Here is a 19701-nt window from a genome sequence, read left to right on the forward strand (position 1 = left end):
AAGTTATCTTACGGGTGTGGACAGGACACAGGGTCATATGGCTTATTACTTGTGTCTATAGGAAAATTCTCCAATTTCCTGCAGTAACTCGGCCACAATGAGTTAGATAATATCCCACAATCAGAACCATCTGAAAGTGATCACCAAGCCACAGCCACTGGCCTTGCTTTACTGGTCAGTTTAAAGGTAGACACATGGACAAAACTTGTTTTTTGTGTTGTTTTTTTTTGTATAATGCAGCTGCACAACAACACACACTGCTGATGGTAATTGTGTGCACACAAGCAACATTATAAATGTCTCCAATCCTTGTGCTCAATCCTTGTAAATGATAAGAGCTCAAGAGCTCTGCTGATGATACAGTCAATATAATTTCCATATCTGTTCAGTAATACATAAACGATAAGGTTACATTAAAAAGCTGTCAGACCATAGTGGTGGACATAGTGTGTATAACTTATTGCCACGTTCAAATGAGAACCTTAAAGCTTACGCTTAGTTTGTCTGTTGCATTTATTTGTGCATGCAAAACTGGTCAAACACACTCCCCCCTTTTGCACGACTGAAAATCAAGTTAACACTGACTATCTTGTTACTGTAAAGTTCTACTGGAAAACCATTGGTTCTAGCTTTTATATGGATGATACTTCGACATGAACCATGAACCAAGTACAGCTTCAGGAGAGCAACCAGAGTTGATCTGGACTCCAAACTCTCCATATCCCTATTCGATCAAGCACCCATGGGATGTTTTGGAACAAGTCTGACCCTTCAGCTTGAAGCATCCACCTTGTAGAGGTACAGTTTGGGTTCAGCAATACCCCAAAGTGTCAAAGATATGTCATGCAACATTTTTTTGGTTTCTTTAAGTCAACTCATTATGTAAACTTGGAACTTTCTTGCTAGCTCAACAAGAAAAAATGACAAACTATAAACTTTAACACTTTATTGGCACCTCTTTCAAGAACAATCACTTACACTTTTAAGAGAATGAAAAATAAAGTGCCATGTTGAGCTTGCACACCTCAGGCCAGAGAGGAGATGTAAGCAGCCTTTATTTTTATTATTACAGGATTCTGAAGGCTAACTCTGGCAGACAACAGCAGAATGGTAAAAAAAAAAAAAAAAGTGGCATAGGTTTGGTCAGTATAGGTGAACCTGCATCTCCTTGACGATCCCAGTTTTGCTTTTGGTTTTTTTCTGTGCATTCACCTGGAAATATTGAATCAGCTTGAGGGTGAGCGACCTAATCATCAGAACTCAAATCCACATCCATGAGGGTGGAAACTGGAGATCCAACATTTATGATTCCTTTGAAAATGATCTATCAACATAGGTAAAACAAGAATTTACCTTCAAAACATGTTCATTTGCAGGATAAGAGTTTAAAGATGCATGCACAATGCCACTTAACCATTTCATCTGTTGGATAAAAAAAATCCATCAGTTAGCTGTTTGTATAGAGTTTTGGATCTTTTGGATCTTTCCTAAAATTCCTGTGCAACAGCATTGTGTCAGCCACACACAGATTTTTTAAACATGGAAAAGGTTATGATTTTTTTACACGTGCAAATCTTATTTTGACAACATCTCTGCAGTGAAAACAATGCATGCCTTTTGTGATCTTTGGCATACCTTAGGGAAGCAGGGATTCTAGTTTGAGAACATCTGATTTAGGGGGAGAATAAGCACGCCCTCTTGACCTAAATCATTCAGTTTTAGAATGAAGACATAGTTTAAGGTTAGGAGTATTTGGTTAGTCAGTAAGAAATAAATGAAAGTAAGTCTAATATCCTCTAAAGTGATGGAAATACAACCGTTGCATCCATGGAGAGGAAAGTGGGAGTGAAGGTAGAGAAGGGAGTAGTGGGGGAGTAGCAGTTAAGTAAAAGACCATCTGTTCAGAGGAATCTGTGCTTTGTGAGAGTGACACTACCTGACCACTTTTTAATTATATCAGCTTTATGGTGATAGAGTTACAGATACTTTTTTGGTTTGATTTGGTATTGCTCAACTCGATTATTCTATTCTGTTTTTTAAATAATACTCAGTAACATCTTTTTTTTTTGTTTGTTTATTTTATAATAAAACAATCAGTCTGAGCTTATAATTCTTCCCATCGGACCTTGGTGAGAAAGAAGACCGAGACAAGCCACTGGGTGGTAGAGTGAGCCATCTCTGCGATACAGAAACACTGAGCCTGGTGTAGGACCTGGTTCCATGGGGGAAGTGGATACAGCATCATAATGACCAAGCCAAATATTTGTCTAGTCCATATTCTGAGAGCATAATGAAGTCCTTTTACAGAAGGCATCACTGGAATCTGGACACTGATTTTATGCCAGCAAGAGCAGGTTTCACTGGGCCCTGCTGTTTCTACTTAGGCTACGCTGGTCTCTGGTGGCCCAATCCAAATTCAATACAGAGCCTTGTGTTCAGAATAAGAATGAATTATGGCTCTGTTTAACAGATGATAAGCACAGAATCGGAAATTGAAGCTGGATTTAATCAGGAGACGAGTTGCACACTAAGGTGGGATTCCATTATACAGTGAATTGCATAAGAACTTGCCTAGAATTTCAAATAAGGACTTCTCCTACTGTACATGCAGTCAGTTTATCTTGTTTAAAGAGGGGGGGAGTTCTAAGGGAGGAATTTCACAGTACCCGATCTGGCCAATTTCTCAGACTCATGTATAAATATATATATATATACAGTATACTTTCTATGCTTATACTCATACAGGTGTGGGCTATCCTCATAGAGTGTCTGAGCCAGTAGTCTCTTTTCTGACAGCAGCTGGCAGAGAAATAGACCAGGAATGAGAAGACGCAATAAGACACAGGACCAGACTATCTAAAGATATTTCTTTTTCAGGTTAAAAGGTGCCATTTCTGTCCATTGAGTGTTTCCACAAAGGGCAATATGCCCTGGGAAAAGGGATAAGAAAAAGCAACACTCACACCACAGTATCTCAGGTTATAACATATTCTATGTGCATTATATACATTTTTTTGCCTTGTCCTGGCATCATTGCAAACAGAATAGTACTCCAAATACTGTGTTGTGCCAAACACATTTGTTTCACTAAGGGAAGGTGGCTGATGACTGACAAGTAAATCTGAAAGATGATCATACAGTGCTGTTCTTCATGATAAAGCCCAAGCAGGGTTTTTTTAAAATGTTTTCTAAGTTTTGTAAAACTAAAAGACTGTAATATCTTATCTGAAGAGGTGTTGTTCAGACTTTCAATTTGGAACTCAGTTCAAGTACCTTTGGCAGCAATGGAAGCTTTAAGTCCTTTTAGGCAGAATCCTAACAGTGAGGTAATTTCTTCTGGTCATTTTAGAAGAAAAAATAAAGCGAAATCAGGCTGAATAGGGAGAGGCAGCGCACATTCTCAGGTCTCACTAGGTCATTGTCTTATTGAATTGTCAGTCTTCACTCTAACCTGAGATCCTAAGCTCTCTCTTTTACATCTGTATTTTCCTCTATCCTGACTTTACTTTTCTTTTTAGAAAGACTTCCCCATGGAAAGACCTTGTTTAACTTTAGGGATGGTGATGATGACACTGCTTGAGTTCATCTAAACATGCAACTGGGACATTTGACCAGTTAGTTCACTCTTTTTTCATTAGATGAAAAGGTTTTGCTTCTTGTGGTCTAAGCGTTGTTTAGGCGCAATTTTCGAAATTCCAAGTGGACTAATGTAACTTTACTAAGGAATGGCCTCAGGAATCACTGTATCATAAAGATCTTATTGGTAGAGTGCTGCATTGATGGTTCTCTAAGTCTCCCCCATCTCCACAGAGGAACTCAGGATTGTAAACAGAAAACTTTTTTTGGTTGGCAGTTGTTGTTCATACATGTGTCTCACAGCAGGACGCTTACTGCTGGAGATGCACTCTCATGACTGGAAATGGGGGGGGGGGGGGGGGGGGGGGTGTACATGTAATGTGCAGATGGCTGGGGAAATTTCATCACAACAAAGTGAACATAGCAGATGAGGCTCCTTGTTGTGGCCTGGAGAAAGAAAAATAAAGCAGTGCCACTTACCATCGTGCACACACGCTACCTCACACACAGGCAGTAAAGGCTACTGAATCTTTGCTGCTATATTCACATGTTGTCGCATTGTTTCAGAGATTTGACCATGGGGCTGGGTAAAAAATCACTGCCAGAAGTCTACAGCGAGTGATGTTTGTTTGTGTTTGACACTGCATTTTTTTAAGATCTGAAGAACATTTCAGGACTTCAGTGCATGACTGAAAATGACTTAAATCCGGTACAAAGAAATGTGGAAAACTTTAAAGCGTCTAAACAAACTTTCCATCTTAAGTGTGTGTGCACAGTATGTTAACCAAACTGCCAAAATGATGGAAAAAAAGATGCATCCTCTTTGCCAAAGATTTAATTTTTTTTTCTTTTTAATAAGAGCTTTGACTCTCATTTCAATTTTTGACTTTCCTGTTTGACTTGAACAGTTCTGCTTTCTGTTAAAATGTAGTGGGTGCTGTCATATGATGTCATCTTTATCTCTTGAGAGATAAAATCTAGTTATTTGTCAACTCTGTAAAACAATGTCAGACTTCTGTTATGTAATCCTCCCTCTTTTCTGATGCCCCCCACCAACATACAAGTCGGAACATGTGAAATACATTGTGTTGCCATGAAAGCTCATCATCTTAGCACCATACAACAATATATCCATCTGCAGCACAGCCAAAAAATTGCAAACACTGCAGTAATCACTCTAAAAATAACACAAAGTGGCAACACTTAACTCCATATTTCACACTTCAACAAGTGCAGATCTGTGTGGCGTTGACAGTCCAGGCCTGCCTGGTCTGTGAGGCCTGCCCCCAAAAGAGCTCGTCTCCCCCAGCAGGTTATTCTGGTGTTATTATGAGAACTCAACATGCTCATTATGGTTGTGGCTCTGTTTTCAGGGTGGCTGTATTCTCTGGTGTGCCAGCACTGGAAATGCTTGTGGTAAAGGAATGGCAGGGCGAGAGAAAGAGAAAGAATGAAAGTCGTATATCGAGGAGAGAAAATAATGCCGGAGGAGCAGGGGAAAGGGCTTAGCAGAAAAAAGGGAAAAAGGGAGAGAGATGATGACACAATAAAGAGGGAAGACAAAGAGAAATGGAAATACAGATGGGCCGAATTATGACTGAGAGTTTGGTCGATCACTTTCCAAGCCCACAGAGCATCATCACACCATCCCTACACAGGATGGAGACTGAACCAGGAACACAAATAAGTGGACAGAACCACCTGTACAGGAAAAACACAGACCACAGAGACGGTCCACATAGACGCACATGCACGTGCACATTCACACTTTCACATACACACGCATTCCTTGCATCAACAGTCTTTTTGTGCTCAGTAGAGCTGAGAGAGACAGCACTGTCTGGTTCAGCGCCGCCACCTCCATAGCCTCTGCCACTGCCCACCATGAAAACACACCTACACAGAGATGACTGTATTTACAACTTATTTATTTGTTGGGTGACATGATGTTATTCACCATCCAGCATGCTCTGAAAACAGACTGTTTCAGGTATTAGCATCGCTTCAAAGGTGTTTTAAATAGTCAGAATTACACAGTCAATGTCACACTTGTTGCAAATTCCGTGTACTTTTCATATGTAATTTGAAATATCCCTGGAGACAATTATAGACATGCTACTTATGTAAAACAGCTGCGACATTTGGACAAATATAAACCATGAGAAACGTGTCAACACCCAGCCAAGCCCAGCTCCCAATTTTCTTAGTTTGTAGTCCGCAAAACACTGTATTGGTTTTTTTTATTTGTATGTACAGTTCATAGCTCACTGTAAACACTGATGTCTAAACAGGCTGTGTTGCTGTTACTCTTGCCGTTCATCAAAGAACTGTCTTGTGTCCTTTCTAGGCCCAGGCTGCAATTTGGGATCAAGGCGTGGTCCAGCACCCGTTGGGCTGTGTCCGCCCTGCGTACCAGTAATGACCCCTTCCCTATGGGGAGTGTTTGATCTGGGCTGCCTGTGTGCTTCAACTAGACCTATTTCTGGAGCGTGGGGGGGATAAAGAGAGCTTTCAGACTTGTTGCCAATGACCATAATTAAGCAGCTTTAAGGGGTGGCAGTGAGCGTGCTAGCAAGCACAAAGTTTGTAATTTGGAAGAAGGGGGCAGAGTAGCTGTGGCTTATTGGAAGTGCATGGGAGGGTTGGGTGGCACCCAGCACTGAAACACAAGGCACAGGGACTGTAAAGAGCATGTTAATGACTTACGTCCATTATCACCCAACCCTGAGGCTGGCTGACCAACGGCCAAAGGTTGAAATGAGTGTAGATGACCGTTGCTGAAACACGCAGTCAGCCCCACCCTAACAGAATGTAATTTAAGTGCTAAAGGCCTCTAGCCAGTCAGCTCAAAGAGTTAGCACTAATGGACCATGTCACTGACATCCATAATATGTTGACTCCTCAGCTAGCTGTTTATCCACTGATGTTGTATGCAGCATTCATCTGGCAGTTTGCTGTAACAACAACTCATTAAGTTTGGCTTCATTCGGTCAGATTTAGAGTTTAATTCTCCGTATCTCAGAAATTACCCAGAAATTCCCTTTAAATTGTTTAATTACAACTAAATTAACCTGCTAAATTTGTTGGTCCTTTTTAATTGAATGATCAGAATTATGATGGTTGTATTTATCCAAGTTTATTTTACAATTTTTCTCATATATTTGCCTCAAGTTAAAGACAATGAAGCAAGAAATGGATTTACTGAGCAATTATTGGCTGTAGTGGATGTACCAGGGTCCTTGGCTGCCTCATTCTGGATCAGGCCATGACCCCTGTTAAGGTAATGTGAGTCCATCAAGGTGCCCCTTCTGCTGCATGTCCCCATTAACACTTCTTTTGCATCTTTGTCAATAGAGATGTCTCACATGATAAGTTCCTCTAGTTTTGCACACTGTTCAAAATGGCAAGCAACATCTTATACATGACTTTGTATGTTTTGCATGGTATTTACTCTGGTCTTCTTGTGAATATTTTTCATAATTTTTATCCAAAGAGGAGACAAGACACATTTGTCAAGTTTACAATGAAGACACGAAGCTCTCGTTTGCAGGTAAATTTCTCTCACCCCCATCTCTGTATGCAGATCCACGTAAATATCCACTTCTTGTCAACAATATTTATTCCTGCCATCATATATTTTCGGCCATCTCATTGTGGTCATCTCATTCTGCACATATGCCACCTCAATTGTATATATTTTTTTCAAAGACACAACTTATTTTTTAGTTGTTTGTGCTAAGTTAACTTTTATTTAATGCGCTGTGGCACTGCTACACCTGGTCAAATTCCTGTGTACGTTGTACATTTGGCGAATAAAGATATTCCGATTCTGAATCACCTTCTCGGTTGGGGACATCCGAAGAAGTAGCTTGACATTTTTCAAACAACAAAATCGTATCATATATCTAGGGACAGTGTACTGGATAAAGAAATGCGAATATCGGCTGTATCTGTAGGCATCCCTGGTCAGTACTTGAGCTACCTGCCTTGTCACTGTGCCTCATTCAGGTTAACCGGATCCATGGGGCCACCCCCTGGACAAGGCGTGCAGTTGCTCGATACAACCGCTGGGCTTGTAACTTGACACCTGGCTGTGCGGTGTGTTTGCCATCGTTTTACCCACAGAAAGCCTATTTAAAAAGGAAAGGGATGAGTCCAATGCTCCTGACTCCGTAACCCCTTTCTGAACAACCCAACATTCTCTCCGGCTGCGCGTCCCTCAATCTGGATCTGGCATAAATGAATGAAACGCAAGGGAATATCGACAAACAATCGCACAAGGAAACTCTCTGTCAAACTAGCCGGCCAGAAGGAATTTATGACGGGCTTGACAGACAATTCAACATGAGTTTTTCCCTCTGGAACATCATCTCAAGATTGCCAAATGCGTAAAACGGCGGCCGGTGTCTTCTGCCACCTTGCAAAGGAGTCACGCTGTGATTAACGGATCAGGTTTTTGACTGCCAGGACAAATGAATACAAATGAATTTAGGCACCCGAAGGAGAGATTGCAGAACCTCTCATCTAGACACAAAGTAAGTCAAATTTATTTAATAGTGTCTGTGCGCTCTGATGAGAGGCTGTGGGATATATATTCCCGGCGGGGACTGAGTTTCATTTTAAGGACCTGGATGCGTCCATGTGCTTACCTGTGATGTGCCGGCTGGCTGTGATCCAGCTCACAGAGCAGATGTCCACATGGGGACTGAGGCTCTAAATAGGTTCTGTTTGGACCATATATTTGTCATTCGTATGGCACGTAACAATGCTGTGCATTTGGTTTGCCAAAAATGAATCAAAATTGTCCAAGTTGCTTGTTTTTCTCGTTTTTTAATTTCCAAAAAGAAAACGTACATAAACTGCGTAAACACGATCACTTGGTAAATTGTGCGGGTTACCTTTCATATTCGACTAAATATGGCTGCTTTTATACGAGACAGACCGTGATGCTCAAAGATATGCAATGCATTTAGGTGTCAAAGATTTTTTCTTTATTTATGTACGCATATGTACACAGGGTGCCTGTGTGAGCTCTGCAATGTAGTGTTTACTAAACTGGTTCATCTGACAAGCAAGCAAACAAGGCAATCATCCAGACCTATAAAGTTTCACGAGAGGCTCATCAGCATCCGCCAGACCGTTTGTATCTTGTTAGGATGCTTTCCACGTTTTCCCTTTTACGCTTTTCTACAGCCACCTTTACGCGTCGCCGTTAAAATTATATTTTCTTCAGGTGCTTTAAAGAAAGTGCTAATAAAACTAACGTATGTAATTACAAGCGGCAGCGTCAGTTTATTTAAGAAAACATCTGCAGATTAAATTAGTTTTATCACCTGGTGATAGCCTATAAAATGCAGATGCTTGTTGCAAGTGGTTCCCCATGATCCTTACAAATAGAGCGAACACATCGGTCTGTTGATTCTGATCGAACTATTTAGTATTGATGGGGCTGTAGTGAATGATAGTCGAGTCAACAGCCTCATGTTGGACTCATATTGAAGAGTCAGTGGTTCATTCATTTTTTGTGCATTCTGTCATTGATACATGCATGCCTCTTTCTCACACAAATTGATATGAGGTTTTACTACGCTGTTAAAATCTGGCTTAGTTGTTGAATGATCGTGAGAAAGTGAGGTCAATGGAATTCCGGGAACTGAACCACCGTCCACTTGTTTTTCATCAAAACAATTTTGTCACATTGTGCCAAATGATTTTTGGACCTAGACTGATTTTGCGCATTTTGGCAATAGCTTTAAAAAATAGATAAAGAACGGAATAAATAAAGAAAATAGTTTTTTCCTCCGAAGTTTAGAACTGCAGCACCAACACTACCATTTTCAGATTGGCATGGATTGTGCTACAGAGAAAAATATTACCTGCGAGGCATCAGCTTCAGGTAACATCATTTCACCACATATCCACATGGTGTCGCCCTTTCTCGTTCCCGATTTTCACAAGCAAAAGTTCATTTTTGCGTTTATTTGAATCTCCAATGACTGTAAATGTAACATTTTAAAATGTGGCTAAAACAAAAGAAAAATTTTCAGATTGACACGACCTGAGATCGTCATTGTTGATGTAAATCAAAATCCTTTCTAAAGCCTCTAAATCCTTAAACATATTATGCTTCATTTGGTCCTGCTTGAAACAAGACTGATGTAAATCATTTTGGAAATTAGTCATGAAATGAGCAGTCATGAAGTGAGCAGTCAGAAAGGGAGCGACTGCTTCACAACAGACAGAACAGATGATGGACATGTGAGTGTACCACAGACCTGCGCACTCTCCTCCTCATCAGCCTTCATTAATGTCAACTCATCCATAGGAATTTTCCGCTGTGTGCTTTGTATGTGTGTGTGTGTGTGTGTGTGTGTGTTCACGAGGTAGGATCACCTTTGGGAAATCTTTTCAGGGAATCAGTGAGTAGTCCAAACATGTGAACAGAAATGGAAAATATACATATACTGTGTTTTCAGACATGTGGCACTCCACTTGTATGGTTTTATGTATGTGGTGTGTCTGTGGGGGGGGGGGGGGGGGGTTCAAACTTTGTTGAACACTTTGGAGATGCTAATCAATGTTAAGATCAGCTGATGAAGAAATAGATGGTATCAGCAGCAAAATGCAGGGTTATCCCCCTTCTATCTTTGATGTGTGAGTACAGTGGCTCACAGCGCAAAATCTATTGTCTGCTTTAATGGGTGATTTAAGAGGAGTGATTGCTCATCCAGCCTGTTTTCTGTTCACTCAGCTTACCAGAGAATTCCCTCGAGGAGTCATGTCATAGCTCACTGTTGCAGTAAGAAAACCACTCTTGTTTGAATGTACAGACGTCAGCCCTTCTCATTTAAACAACCCCCCTTTTATAAATCCCTCTCAGTGCAACCACCTTCAACTGCTCCATAGAAGAAAAACCTCAACCTGTCACATACACTTCAAAAGCAAATCTAATGAAAATCTAAACAAGCTACTGAGAGCTTTTGATATGAAAAGCCAAAGAAAGCAGTTTCTTGGGAAACTTGGTCCAGTGTCAACAGATTTTAAACAGCCAGAGGAACACAATGACGGTCGTTTTGCTTCAGTTAAAATTGCAGCTTTCATGACTCATTTTCAGAGCACGGATCTCTCTTCAGCTGATAAGACGCTGAATCAGACTGTAATCACCTTGGAGTCAGGGAAATATACGCAAACACGCAGCCTGTGTAACCACAGCCAGCTGTGTGTGTGTGTGTGGATGACTGTGATGAAGCTTTATTAGCATCTAGGAGCGGGAAGAACAGGAGACATAGACACCACAAACATCCATGGTGTACACACATTCACACTGATTATAATCATTCAGGCCAGTAGAGGAAGCTGCCACTAGTTAATGCCGAGGCTATTTAGAGAATCACCTCCACAGGGAGACAGACACGTCTTTGTCAGGGAGAGTGCAGGTAAATATGTTTATGCAACAGTTTTCTTTCATTTCCACACTGTTGTATTTGGAACCTTATTTGGCTGCTTCTCTGTGGCCCTCAAGACACAGCTGCTATACACATTTCCTCCTCCAATGTGTGTGCAGCCATGTGTGTCTGGATGACCTCCAGTGGTAAACACTGGCTCTCCTGCCTGTCACCAGATCTCGGTCCCCCACTGAGCTCTCAATCCGCCCACCATTCCGTCTCTTTAAGTTCTGCTACACACCTGGATGTGTTGAGAGTGTTGAGTGAGATCTTTTTGCATGCGTTTGTTTGTTGGTTTTGGAAGAAGAGTTGGCGGATAAGTATACGATAGTATTTTTGTCTCACAAACCACAACTTGAGGCTGTGTGTAAATGTGTGTAGGGGGGGGGGCTTGGGTTGAGATAGAAAGGTGCTCTAAGTGCTTTTGCAGAATCCAGCTCCCATTTGTTATTTTTGCTGTAGCTCTTTTGCAAAGCATATGTTTTTTTTTCCCTCCCTGATTTTGATGTTAATCTCAGACTGATTTATGATATTATGGTATATTAGGATTCATGCCAGATTCCCTGATGACAGATTTGTCATGTATAAAAAATATGATTCTCTTAGAGTTAAAAGTACCGGCAACATTTTCCTAAAAGGCATCTTTTATTGAAAGGTTAAAACTGGCAGTTTGTTAGTCAATAATAAAGATTTGTATATATTCATCTTGTGAAAATCCATGTGAGTGACTGGGCTGTTTGGCCAGAATTTATTATCAATCGCAAAATGCTATATAATGACTTTAATTAAACTAATGACATTCGTTGTTATTACAAAATGAAAAGGCATCACTCTATATCAACTTTCATATGTAGATTATTATTGAATTGGGCTTTTAGGCACAGTTTATAAATGCCTTGAGGAAAAAAAGATCCCAGACTGCTTTAGGAGTTAAACAACCATCTGATTCACTGCTGTTTGTCTGATGCCTCCCTATAACAACCCTTTTTTCTCTTCCCCCAGGAGAGCCCTATTGCTCTGTACAGTTTTATATTGTACTTGTTACCTGGGACTTACACAAGTACACTCTGAAGGTAAGCATCCATCCACTTCATCTTCTCTCCTCTCTTGCATGTGCTGAAAATCTTACCTCTGTAGAAAATAGCTAAAGTAACAGCAAAGTATAGTAGAAAGCTGAGGAGATTTTGGAGTCACTCTTTGCCTGTTTGGTCATAGCCCAAGTACATAAACACATTGCTATGAGAATTGGGCCAAACGTTGCCATGACAACAGGTGTTGAGTAAGATAAGTTGAGTAAGCAAGGGAGCGATCAGATTATAGACCGTTTCTGTAAAAACACTCCTGTCTCTCTTTGGTGATTTACAACATTCAGCTGGATAGGATGAAAATGTCACAGTTTTAGATGTACAACTACTATTGAAGCCTCATCTCAGCAAAGCATTTAGAAGTACTGCAAGTTATATATTAGTAAAAGTACATCAAAAGACAAAGGGAAACAGTGCAACACTGCGCATAGAATTATAAGCTATTTGCAGCTCTTCTTGGATAGGCAAAGCTTTGAAAGAAATGAAAACATTTTCGCATTTGATGTGTGACACCAACTGTACACATCCTGCTCAGCATCAAACAGTGGCCTCACACAGAAACTAGCTTGTGAAACCACCGTAGTTCGACATTTAGCCTTTAGGAAATACATATCTCTGTTGTTTGTGGAGACCAGAGTTAAAAGAGAATAAAAATTCACAGACCAGAGACACAACTTTAAATGAATGATATTGTTGCTTCATAAGTGTTTGACTTAGCATCTATTTGCTAATATATTTCCCTTTAAAAGCAGCCCAGTCTCATCAGAAACTGTGTAATGTATACAATTGTCCTCTTGGCTAATATGCTGTAGTCTCAGAAAGTTTGTAAATTGCGATGTGTTAACCTATTCATTGGTTGTTGTTTTCTTGAGGGCAAGGTTCACGTGACACGTCATGAATGGCAAAATGTGCTAACTGTAGCCATGCAGATGTTTGTACCTGTCTTACATTTTATAACATGTAATACTAATGATTTACATTCATTCTAACTTCAAACATTCAAGGGTGAGAACGCAGTAGATAGGCAAGGAATCATGAGTGGTAAGGATGTAGTAAAGTCTAATAGATGTTGAAAACATTCTGCAGGTCAAGTCTTGAATCCACAATATCTTTTATGTAGGGGCTATTAAGTCAGAAAGGTTCATGGATTTGCTGCTCCCACCATCCGTTTGTGGTCAACTCAACAGTAACTACATGTGGGAAGTGGATGCCATAATAAAGGAACACATATGGATATTGATTTTGATGTGTTGATGAATCAAAGCTTCAGCTCTACCTGTGTAGGCAACAGGGGAAGGAAGACAGTAAATGTAAATGCGAAAATGTAGTATTTTTCACTGTGGACTAGTATAACTATTCCATGTTCTGTCATGGGATCAGGTGATGTTATGTCAGTGTTGTGCTCACAAATTGTCCAGCCAACCAAGTAGTCCATCATCTCAGTAGCAGGTTTAACATGCAGTGTAAAAGTCAGTCTCGTATGACAATGAGTGGGCTTCAGTATCCACTGACAGCTTGTAATCCTTGATGATGCTTGATCTGGAGGTTCTCCACCCAGTTGTCATCATTATTTGATGTAGTTAAAATGTTTTGGGGTAACTTGTAATCATTTGATCCTTTTTTACACCATTTTGTGGTTCTTTCTGGTGAAACGTTGTAGAGTCCCATGAATCAGCCCCCACTCCTCCTTTCTTTTTCCTTCTAAAAATGAAGGCAGTCTTTCTAAAGTTTAGCACATTCAGCAGGGACTTTTTCGGTTGTAAATCACTGGTGTCAGTGACACTTTTACAACCTAGCAAACTGTCAGAAGTACTGTACGGAGAGAGATACATTTAATCCTTTCCCTCATCAACTTGAGTGCATCCTCTTGAGAGCTGAGGTTGTTCTGATTAAGAATCTGGAAAAGGAGCCCTGTTTTCCATGCACTATTACCCTGCCACACACAGTGAGAAGAGATGGGACTCAAACAGCTGTGCTAAACTAAACAAATAAGCAATAAAATTTAGAAAATAAAACTCCACCTGACTACTCTGTCAGGAGACAATTTCTCTCTGGACCCCTTAGTAGATTACTGGCGTAAGCCTGTTTTTCAGAGCATGAGCCCAATTAGTGAGTTGAGAGTCTTTCTTCATTCATTGCAGCACTACATGAGCGTATATCGGGGGAACCAAAGTAGCATAACAGTCAAAGAGCGTACCTCTTAACATCGTTGTAGCAATGCAGTTACCTTCTGTTGTTTTGTCACCTTTAATTCTTGTCTTTGGCATTTTTCCGTGTCACATTTCCCACGGCCCCCATGTTTGTATCTCGACTGTCACTTCCAAATTGCCAACACAATGAGAAACAGTTTAAACTGTACACAAAGCTTCCTTTATTGTATTTTGTCTACCCATTGCAGCTCCAGTCATGGGAAAAAAGGTGATTTTCTGTTTTACACATTCGTTAACATGTAATTAATTTTTACAGGCGTCAGTTCCAAATGAGTTATGGGAAATACATGCAATGTATTGCTGTGGGGACTAAGAATATCACAAATGACTCATTGTGAACTCATTCTGGCCAGCAAAAAGGAGAACTCACTTGAGTGTGAATCAGTGACTTCATCCTCCACAGTGGATACGATTACAGAGTTAAGAGCCTTGGACTTGGTCTGTCCTCCTTGAGTGACTTAGCTCAGAGAATAACTATGAACTCTAGCCATGTGTTCAACATACGTCGGTTCAGATACATGCAGTATGCTGTAAAACCACAGGGTTACAGTATGTAACAGTACAGTATATATACAGTATGCCCCAGTAATAGCACAAGATGTATTTGAATAAAGACATTGGAAACAGCAGTCTATGACCAGAGCAGACACATGTGATGAACATCCTGCCTCACTGCAAAGTCTTGTTGTCCTTTACAGCAGAAGAGACCACACAGAGTGGAGAATTTATTGTGGATGGGTATACAATATACCCAATGTAAGTCTTGCTTCTATTTTATGAAACCCTAATGTTTTGAGGCAAGAGGACGTCTTGCAGGCTTATACAGGACATAGAGAGACCATAAAGAATTAGTTGTACAAGAGAGGCAAGCTTACACTTGGAACACATTCCACTGTGCAAGAAAATATATAGATTTTTTTATGTTTGAGTACAGGTTTGTATGAAATCAGATACATATTCGATCCTTAGTACTAAATATAGCAGAACTGAAGTTTTGATTTGGCTTGACACTAACAAGATCTCTTTCTGCAACTTAGTTTTTAACTGCTTCTCCCTCCGGTCTCACTTCTTGTTACAGTAACTGGAATACTGATGGGAATTAAATTTTCCAATAAGTTTTTCTTTCTTTTTTTTAACTTTCCGTGCTGTTTCAGTGCAAAATTTCCAAAGCCTGAAGTCCAACAATTTAATAAAGCAAGCCTTTCATTGAAGACCTCACTCTGCATGACTTACCCATGCAGCAAACATTAGAGCACTGCATCGCATCTTTCCTATTCTATAGGCATGTCCCCATTAGACAAGAACTAGTGTCTGCAGGTCAGAGTGAGCCCAGTGACAATAAAGATGGTGAGGGGCCAACAGATCACAGGTCATCAGTAGAATGAGAGATGAGGGATTATTGAAATTATTGAGATTATTGAAAGTGAAATGCTGAACAGAGTCAAAGTTGGCTGAAAGACTGGAAACTGTATTCTGGCTCCAGGGAGGGAGATTATGTACTCACTTGTGGTTCCTTTGGCCATGTTCTAAATATCAAATCTGGCTCCACTGATGAGAAGGATTGACAGAAGGAATGAGGAGGAGATTGTCTGGTAATCTAGTTTAATTAACGAATAACCGGTAGTCTTAAATCGAGGAGGTTTTGCTTTGATATCATTGCAGCAAGCATCGCCAGCACATGTTTGCCCTATGTTTGTCAGCATTATACGGTATCCATTGGTCTTTTCTCACTAGTGGAGCAATGTGTTTGCTAGGTGGCTACTATTAGACATTTAGGCCACTGAGCCTCATTGTACATTCCTGGTACTGGCTGCATTCGCCTTCACAATTACCTCCACTCGTCAATATGTTTTCAAAAACACGTGGTAAACACCAACAATATGGCCTACAAAAACTGTGAAATAAAACACTACCTTTGGTTCTTCTGCAGTGATTTTACTCTCAATCATCATTCTGACACTATTATTCTAAATTGGTAGAGAAGTTTTAAATGAGATTCTGATGACCAGTGAAACATCATGAAAAAGTAAAGTGACTTCATCAGGAGTACTGAGAAAAAGTGTATATTAGCATGGGAGTATGCATTTGGAATTAAATGTGATCAGGTTTAGCTGAAGTGGAACTATTTGTGTTGTAATTCAGCAAACTTTGACTCAGTTTTAAATTATGGGCAAACATTGCAAATGTTGTATCACATTTGAGTGTATGTATGTTACACCTTTAACAGTTTGCAGGCCTGTAAAGAAATAAACATGCAACACTTGTTGTGGGCACACTTAAAGCTTTTTGATTCATCACAAAAGTCTAACTGCGTATGATTTGAGAAAAACATCATTTTCCAGTACACAAACCTTTCAAATTGAAGCTGCAAGAGCACCTTTGTGCCACATCTACACACTCAAAGAGCAGGAGAAACCAAAAAAGGTTTTACCATACTCTTAGTCTGTCTGGACTTAACTTTGATTTGGTCTGAAGCTGCTCTAAACAGAGGTGATCTAATCAGCTTCAAATCCAGTGAGTTTGTTTATTTTAATTAGAATTTTTGATTGACTTTTTTAGACCCGGCCCTTCTTCCCTGCAGTGTTTGAGCTCCATTATTTTGTGAGCTGCTGTTTCAGTGTAACTCTGACATGATGTGTAGTTGTAATGCTGCCGTGTCTTTCATGGCAGCACTACGCAATGTTTTTATTTTGTTCATGGGAAGTGTTTGTAAAGGTTGTAAATCCAGTGAATTCAGACGATATATTTTGCAGAGACAGATGAATTTTTGAATAATTGTTTTAATTGGTACATCTTGATTTACGTTTGAGTAATTGTTGTTCAAGTGTTGTTTCCAGTTTTACTACCATTTAAACATGTTTTATTCCACAGATGAATGTGATGGGTTGTATAAAAACATGAACAAATCAAACTATAGTAAAAGTTTCTAATTAGTCCAGATGCTCAGTGCTCAGTTGCTCATATTATCTTGCATGTGCCTTGCTGTAACCTTATTGTGTCATTTTTATTATTTGTCATGCCATACTTTCACTCTGTGTTTTTGCTGTGCATTGTTACTGATGATTGTGTCAACTATGGTCACTTCTATGTACTAAGTTTGCAGAACATGAAGCGGATGCATGAAAAATGCATTACATTAAAAAGATAGGGAGGATAGCGTAAAGTCTATCATAAATCTTAAATATATTGCCAAGGTCTTAAAGGGATTATATAACAACAGGCATAATCTTCAACATCAGACCTGTCGTAATCATTTAACATTTTAAATAATTTAATCATTTAACAGTAATCATCTAACACTGCTCTCTTCTTTCCAGATGTGGACATTCTCCAGAAGTTGGGGCTTAAGGGAGAGAAGCCATCACGCTCTGTGCCAGCAGGGGTCATTCCATTCAGATCGGGGATCATCCTCAACCAACGGGCACACATCGAGGCTCCACTGCGCTCAGTCTTTCCAGCGGGCATCTGGCCCAAGTTGGCACTGGTCCTGAGTGTACGGTCACACCGTGTCAACAGTGCTTTCCTCTTCACCCTGCTCTCAGGCCGGAAGCAACTCCTTCTTGGTCTGCAGCTTGTACCGGACAGTCTTGTCCTACACACAGGACCAAACACCTCTGTTTCACTGCCCTATGAACCCCATGATGGCAAGTGGCACCAGCTGGCAGTGGGAGTTAATGGACAGACAGTGACTCTATATGCCTCCTGCGGAGAGCAGAGTGTTCAGGCAGACTTTGGGTGGGACAATGAGGAGGGACTGGCTCCAGAGCTCCAGGGCTCTTTTCTGCTGGGGCGGACAAGCCAGCAGCAAGCGTCAGCACATTTTGAAGGAGCCATATGCCAGTTTGATCTGGTCCCTTCTGCACAGGCAGCTCACAACTACTGCAGGTACATTAAGAAACATTGCAGGGAGGCTGACACATTTAGGCCTAACCTTTCCCCTTTACTGCCTATCTTACAACGAGGAAAAAACATCTCATCTACTGCTACTACCCCTAAGCACAGTGGCCCAGAAACCGCCAGAAAGTCCACTGGCTTGAGCCTTGCCAAGAGTGTTGCTGCTGCTGCATCAGCTGTCAGATATGTGGCACCCTCCCAAACAATAAAGCCAAATCATGGGACCATCTCCACTCCCTTGCTGGTAACTGTGATACCAGTTACAGCCCAATTTGGTTTAGTTGCCCCATCTCCCAAGACCAGGACCGAAACAGTAACGGCACCACTCAGGTCAGCAGCACCACCCACAAAGCCACCAACCTCAAGGCCCTCCACTTCTAAAGTTTCAACACAGAAACCCTCCAAACCCACAACCCCAAGGCCCACTCCTCAAAACAGCCCCAAAAAGGCAATTGCAGGAACCGAGAGCAAGAGGAAAAATATTACTCCAGCCACTATCACCACCAAACCCCCAAAGACGAAGCCTGCCTTACTAGATCAAGCTGCAGTCCCAAAGAAACCACAACCTACGACAGCCAAGAAACCATCTCCTAAGCCTAAAGTCCCGTCCACCAAAGCCACTCTGTCCAAACCTAAATCAAATTCTGTCAAACTTGTCACTTCTAAGCCAACATTACCCAAAGTTAGCCCCTCAAAACCAACAATCTCCAAATCTGCATCTGCTAAAACCTCAAAGCCCGTCTCCAAACAGCCGACAAAGCAAACCAAAACCATCAATGCTCCAGTCACGCCACGACCCACCAAGCCGTTATATAACACAGTAACACCACCTGCCACTGATGGTTTCCTGAGCTGGGAGGTGCCACCCACACAGTTCTCAATGCTGGCAGGACCTAAGGGTCAGAAAGGAGACACAGGCTTGCCGGTAAGAACATCTGTTTAGCCTGAGCTGGCTAGTTAAAGTGTTGTTGTTCAAATGCCACAAAAACGCTAGTTTTGTGTTGGCAGTTGATAACTTTAGTAGAATGGTCAAATAAAGGTAAAACCAGTCCGTTGAGGTCTTTGTCACCAGTGACATAAGGAGTTTGATTCAAGTGCTAAATGATTAGAAATGAGAGACCTCAGATGTATATAAGTTACTGCCACCATCTCCTTTCCTGCAAGGGACAGATATTCATCTTTTCCTCCCAACTTTTCTCCGTCCTCTGTGCATTGAACCCTCCAAGCTGGGTGTGACGTGTCAGGTCTGATGCCTTGCCGTCTCTTCAACAGATTCCTCTGTCAGCGAGTGCTCGTCGAGGTCACATAGCCGCCTTTCAAAGCAAGGTCAAAAGTCAAAGGCGAAATGTCAGTAAACATTCAGTTTCCCAATGCAGGCGCAAAGATAGCCCAGGCCTTTAGTGTGTCACTTGAAACCAATCACTTGGGTCCCTTTTTTCTGTTCAGACCCAACATCAAGTGCATCTCAGCTGCATCTCTGCTGAACGTTTG

The 19701-nt window shown here is 41.0% G+C and overlaps 1 protein-coding gene across 1 annotated transcript in view; it reads left to right on the forward strand.

The window, feature by feature from the left end:
• Positions 1–7729: 7729 nt before the first annotated feature.
• Positions 7730–19701, forward strand: part of col27a1a (collagen, type XXVII, alpha 1a) — a 69070-nt gene continuing 57098 nt past the window's right edge. Inside the window, exons 1-3 of the mRNA XM_072371605.1 lie at positions 7730–8111; positions 12024–12094; positions 17634–19135. Coding sequence (XP_072227706.1) covers positions 8059–8111; positions 12024–12094; positions 17634–19135 — 1626 coding nt within the window. The 5' untranslated portion in view covers positions 7730–8058. The remainder of the gene's footprint in view (positions 8112–12023; positions 12095–17633; positions 19136–19701) is intronic.

This window comes from Leuresthes tenuis, unplaced genomic scaffold (assembly GCF_036924035.1).
Source record: "Leuresthes tenuis unplaced genomic scaffold, fLeuTen1.0.hap1 SCAF_19, whole genome shotgun sequence".
NCBI classification, from domain to species: Eukaryota; Metazoa; Chordata; class Actinopteri; order Atheriniformes; family Atherinopsidae; genus Leuresthes; species Leuresthes tenuis.